The following is a 6,000-nucleotide window of genomic DNA, read 5'->3' as shown; positions in this document are numbered from 1 at the left end:
GCATGCCATGGCGACAAAACTGTGCTTTGTTGTTTGGAACGAGAGAGGGGGCCACCACTCCAGGCGCTGCTCATTCTACACTCACAAACAACTTTCTGTGGCAATGAAGGGAAAGCTACGGGGGCGGAGCTCCTGCACATGTGTTACCGTACCAAGTAGTCTATCAGTGTTTGAAAGTGCTTTTGGTTGCTCGGAACAGGTGCTGAATCGATGCAGCTTCCACGTGCAATGGTTTCACATTTGCCCAGACGCAAAAGGGAAAAGCCACAGAATAAGTAAACTTTTACATTCAGTGGTGTGTTTTGTCCTATATAACTGCCGCTAATAAGGTGTTTATGCTTTCTCTTCCCGAGCTTAAACTAACATGTATGAAAACACAGGACTCTTTTCAGAAGCGCTCTCGTGCGCGCTTTGCCTCTGTAGCTTTCCCTTCATTGCCACAGAAAGTTGTCCGCGAGTACAGTGACGCCACTGACCAGGAGTAAAGATGGCTTTCGTAAACATGCAATGTTTGCCACATGTCGTTAAAAAATAGTAGTAGACTGTTGATTAAAAATTTGTAGAAATCGGTAATTTTTTTTGTGTTGGGCAAAAGAGGTATTTTAAACAAAGTTTTGCTGGCATAGGTCCAATGCTTGTTAATTTTACAATGTGCCATGTGCAAAACAGTAATAAAATACTGCACACAGCAAATCTCAAACACCATTACCATTAAAAACATCATGAGCCATTCCACTCTGTGAAGGTGGATAACCAGCGAAGTTGTTTAGTGACCCCATTTTGAACAAAGGTACAAGCACATTATCTTGATCGGTGGTCATCATGACAAAAGGTACTGACACATATTTACATTTGGAACGACTCAAGCTTTGCCTTTACGAGTGGAACGCGATAACAGTCAAAGATACTTGACTGCTTCTGATTCTTTCCGGAAACTGCAGCTTATGTAACCATAATGTTTTCCTGGGAACATTGGCGGCAAGCGCTATGCACGAAGGTGAGCTTGTGGTTCTATTTTTGATGGCGTTTCAAGGAAGTGAGCGGGCCATGCCACTCCTACTTTCAGACAGACCTCAAAGGGCAGCTTGCTTGAGTTCCCCCTTAGCAGAATTATGCTTTCTCGTGCATTGAAATTACAATCCAATGCTATCATGTCAGTAGGTTCCTGGAGGGCCTGCGTGGTTCAGGATGTGTGGTTCGGGATGATTGTGTTGACAAAGAAAACAATTACGCACAAGTCTAGACAAAAACAGCTTTGCTGTAAAAGGTGCCTTGTTCCAACCTTTACAATAGCTTTTGAAGGGCCTTAGATGAAACCTGGGGTAATATTATCGGACAATCACTTACGGCGATACTACCGCTTTCATGTGACGTAGTGCTCAATCACCCAATCAGCTCATCCGAGTTTACTCAACCAGCCAATCAGCATGCGCCTGATGGCCGAGAAAGTGATCGTCCCAGAATACATCTCCTGGTACCTAAATTCTGAGGTATTCAGCGAGTTTTGGACTATGCTTAAAGGGACCCTGAAATGATTTTGACGATTTTGTACAAAAGTACTGAGTCGTTAGAGTAGGTCCTTCTAATAATTGTTTGATGCATCTAAGTAATCCGAGTAAAGCGTGTAATTTATTATAAGGTTTTAAAAATGCACATCGCTGCCGATCGCAGCACACTGCTCGGCGGAATTTTCAGCCGCCCCTACCCATATGACGTAAATCACCCAATTGACGTCAGTAGGGTGAGCTATCCGATTGGCTGCCCAGGATGCATCATCGATAATTTTTCCATCTTTATGGTGGACAAATGATGTTCGTAATAGTTGGAAGGTTAGCTAATTTGTTTCTATAAAAAGAAAGTAACAGAAAGAGAATGCACAAGAACAATTTCTCACTGCACTTAAGCACTTCCGACACACAGCAAGCGTCGTCTGCTTGTGTTACAACGTGCTCCGTTTTGACGACAGCTCCGAGAACCGGGCCTGGCCGTTTGACCATGTCGTTCCCGGGATGAGCAAAAGTGCAAATGTGAATGGTCTGCATGGTGCAGCCACCTGGTGGCACAGAGCTCAACCACACACAGTAGCAGTAACGAAATGTATTCTTCTTTGCTGCTGATGTAAATTTTTCGCAGGAGTGTAATCATTAACACATTTTTGTAAATGTTTAAGATGTTTTACACTTGGTTAGACCAATATTAGCTCTTTGTTTGGTTGGTTAAGCTCTGCGCCAATGGGTGGCTCGACCGTGGAGAACGATCAGGCAGCTCATGTACGTCTAAGCTAAAGTTCCTTCATCAGCTTGAGTTTATGCCTCCACCTTTCCGTAGATATGCCCAGCTCGCCTGTGGTTACCGTAATACCAGACACGTTCAGCGCTGCGACAGAATGCTCGCAAGGCGCGCTGCTTTTAGAGCTCTTGCTTGGGGTCGACTGCCAAGCAGCTGGCGGAGAGTTTGGAGAGGCTTCGCATGCTCGCTCCTAGAGAACCGGAAGTCGACGACACGATGTGCCATCATGACGCAGAGCCAGTGAAGGTGGAGCTTAGCCCTGATCACTCGGCAAACGAGTTGAGGAGAAAATGCATGACTATGGAGGAAGGTAACTTGTAATCGTCCGTAGCTCTCTTAATATGAGACATTTCACACAAATTGTGGTGCGAATGATTAACTTTAGCTGTACCCTATGCATCTACAAAATTTGTCCGAACCGTTTCAAGGGTCCTTTAAGTGTATGGGTGAAAAAAAAGCACATTTCACTTGTTGCTCATGCGCAGTAAAGTTGATCGCACTTTAGCAGTTATCTATTGAAAAAGTAGTAGATTTCACTATCGTTTTTGTGGAACATACCAAAAATCAGTAAATTATAAAACTTATCAATGAATCACAAACCAATAAAAAAAAAAGAACAGTAGACCTACTGATAAATCATTAGCTGTGGCAACACTGCAGTAAAGGTCACCTTACTCAAAGCTTGCTAACCGGACTTGTCTTGTCAAACATGCTTTCCAAAGAATAGTAGTGTAGACTGCACTTGCCAGCAGCTTTATGCAAGCTGTATACTTCTTCAAATTGTAAGGGAGCTCCTTAACATTGTTTAGAAATTTCAAATGCTTCAGATGACAGTGGAATTCTCTCCCAAGTTTTATGGCAGTAACAAGAGTTGTCCTGTATATCACCTGGGAGTGTCAAAACATACCAAGTTGTTGAGTTCATAACTGTTATTTGTAGTAGAGGAATCAAAGAGTTGCTGAAGTCCAGGACTTCTATTTTATTTATTTTTGCCTTTTATCACATGACACCAAAACAATTACCGAAGCAAGGAAGGTCAATGCCCCTCCACCACCACCACTTTGTTGTAACTTCCCTTCTTCCCACCTTTGCTCTCAAGCACAGATAGTCTGGTTGCACACACAAAAATGCTAACAGAATGCTAGGTGACATGGTTTTTATTTAACTAATTCAGATTCACACAACAGCTATTTTACAGCTTTGCCTAGTTGACTTTCTCGGCACAATTTCTTACAACATCTTCAACAGACGTGCACACTGGCAATTATTTCGCAGCCATCACATGAGAGGCCGACGACGAATGTACTTGTGATACCAGAGGAACGTAGTGGCAGCACTCAGTGAGTACCTATAATAGGAGGAAAGTTTTGTGTGGTTAGTTACTGCTTCTGAAGAGGAAAAAAACGTGTTTCAAGACAACATACAAGAAAAAGAAAGGCCCAGGGGTTCACACAGCATGCAAGTTGTGACGTAAGTCACTCTTGAATGTTCTTCAAGAAGTGCAATGCAGAAAGCATGGCTGCCTAACTGCAAACAAAAGTGAATATACATGAGACTTGCAAGAACCTTCGAAGGCCATGAATAATATAACAATGCCATTCTAATTCCATTCTTCATTGACTTGCACATCATCATCCCGCTGATGTTATCCTCAGCATTGACCATTTGCCGTAATGAAAATGAATAGTAGAAACAAATGAAACCAATCACTTCACTGCCTAGTCCCAGTTCTCAACATGGTAGCATCAAAATAGAAATAAAGTTATGACTCAGGAGAATAAGTGGAATGTGAGTAACTCGCTTCTTTTTTACAAAAGTATGAATGGAATTTGAAAACTACAAATTTTTAAGTGTCACTGCATTCCCCAAGATCAGTCCAGCCTCAAAAAGAAACCTTGCGCCCTCAAGAAAATGAGAGAAATTAGATGGTGTGCGAGAAGAACATCCGGTTAGCACTCAGTTCTCCTCAAACTGCTCTTGTTGTGGGAAAAAGCCTAGATGTGACACTCTAATAAAGGCAGCGAGACACAGAAAATTATGGAAACAGTTACACAAATAATTTTATGGTGCAGGAATGAGGCAGTGTTGACAACGCAAGAACAAAATTCCTTTTAAGTCTTACTCAGACACTTCATTTGCAAAATGAAGTTGTGAGTCTGGAGTAATGCAGAAAACACACTCCTATGTTACTGACAGTAGTTTCCACTTACCTAAGATCTGTTGCCAGATTTATTGATAAAGAAAAAGCTTTTCCAACAAGATGGGCAGAATGGGTAGTAACTCAACTAGGACAAATTATGGCAACCAAATTTTACAGTTCGTTGTGCCAGTACCGGTAAACAAATAGTATACATATTGTAGAAGTTTACACTATGTCTCGGGCATTTCAAGCTACACTTTGAAAGTGCCAATCTGTAGCCTACATGTTGTTCTTTCATTTATTCCGTTATTCTTCTTTTTGATACCACATCTCTGCTGATGTTGTTTTGTGTTAGGTTGTCAATGTACGATAAAGTGCTGTATGACTGAGACATTCCTGAAATACAGTCTCCTGTCTTGCAGCATCTTGTCACACAAAGTTGATGCATGGGCCCAGACGTACACTCTAGCTACAGTGTTGTAGCTGTTCGTATGTCATCCATTTTTCCCTTTCATGAAGCTGGGAATAAAAATTTAACTTATATATACATTTAGCTTTGTGTGTAGAGTATTTTGTAAGTGCTTCTTTCACCCACTTACCATAATATGAAATAAAGCAATAACAACTGCTACACATTAATGTAGAAAACAAATAGGAGGGTGGGATATGCATGTGCTGGGTGTTCTATAACCTAGAGATGCAGAATGAAGGCAGGACGTTTCTGCCTATAGCAGTTAACAAGCAACAAAATTGAGGGTTTACCAAATGAAGCACAACACTTTATAAGTGCCGATTCTTTAACTATGAAAGGAGAACCACCTTCCTGCTTCTGTCACCTACTTCAACTACCGTTTTCAAAACACCCATCGTCAGTGAATATTGTAAATGTGCTACACTGCAATCCATTGATTTTTCATTTGTTTGCATTTTTATATTATCCACTCCTCTCTGTAATGCTAAGGACTCGAGTGAGAATGAATTAATAAATCAGTACTCAAGTACTTTCAGAATACAATAGCAAAGTATGAAATACTTACCAAGTGATAATGTATGAGACATGCTCATTTCGAAGAGTCACATTTGTTTGACCTCCAATGGGTCCTCCTTCCACAGTGCTCTCTGCAACGTGTATAACAAGGCATGAAAGAATAGAAAGAAAAAGAAAGAAAGAAAATTGTGCAGGAAAAAAAGAAAGGCAAGTGAAATGAGGAGTACAAGATGAAAAATGAAAAATATGTACAGCAGACTTCTGTTAATTCGACTCCGACCGAAGGTCCCGGCCGGTGCCCATGCATTTCTACAGGCCCAAACGTTCGTTATTTCTATCCTAAAATTGGCATTCGCTAGATAATTCGAACTTGACTAGTAAGCACGCACGCGCCTGACCCCTATGGTGACCCCAATAACGACCCCTTTAGTGGCAGCATCCGTCTCGGCGGAGCTTTGGGAACAGTGAATGCGTTGAATGCACGCTATCTCCCGTCGAAAACACCTATTTTCGGCCCACCCTAGGAAGATTCTCAAGGAATAATGGTAGCGCACAATATCTCAATACGGTATTTACCGGATTA

General features: G+C 41.6%; 1 protein-coding gene across 3 annotated transcripts in view; it reads right to left on the bottom strand.

The window, feature by feature from the left end:
* Nucleotides 1-3,428: 3,428 nt before the first annotated feature.
* Nucleotides 3,429-6,000, bottom strand: part of Surf1 (surfeit locus protein 1) — a 42,319-nt gene continuing 39,747 nt past the window's right edge. For all 3 annotated transcript variants that reach the window (XM_075684870.1, XM_075684861.1, XM_075684878.1), the window contains exons 8-9: nucleotides 5,467-5,548; nucleotides 3,429-3,637 (exon numbers count right to left, since the gene is read on the bottom strand). In XM_075684870.1, the coding sequence (XP_075540985.1) occupies nucleotides 3,568-3,637; nucleotides 5,467-5,548 (152 nt within the window). In that variant the 3' untranslated portion in view covers nucleotides 3,429-3,567. The remainder of the gene's footprint in view (nucleotides 3,638-5,466; nucleotides 5,549-6,000) is intronic.

The sequence above is a fragment of the Dermacentor variabilis genome, chromosome 1, assembly GCF_050947875.1.
Source record: "Dermacentor variabilis isolate Ectoservices chromosome 1, ASM5094787v1, whole genome shotgun sequence".
Classification (NCBI taxonomy): Eukaryota; Metazoa; Arthropoda; class Arachnida; order Ixodida; family Ixodidae; genus Dermacentor; species Dermacentor variabilis.
The sequence above is the reverse complement of the archived record's forward strand: the minus strand, read 5'-3'. Positions and strand labels throughout refer to the sequence as shown.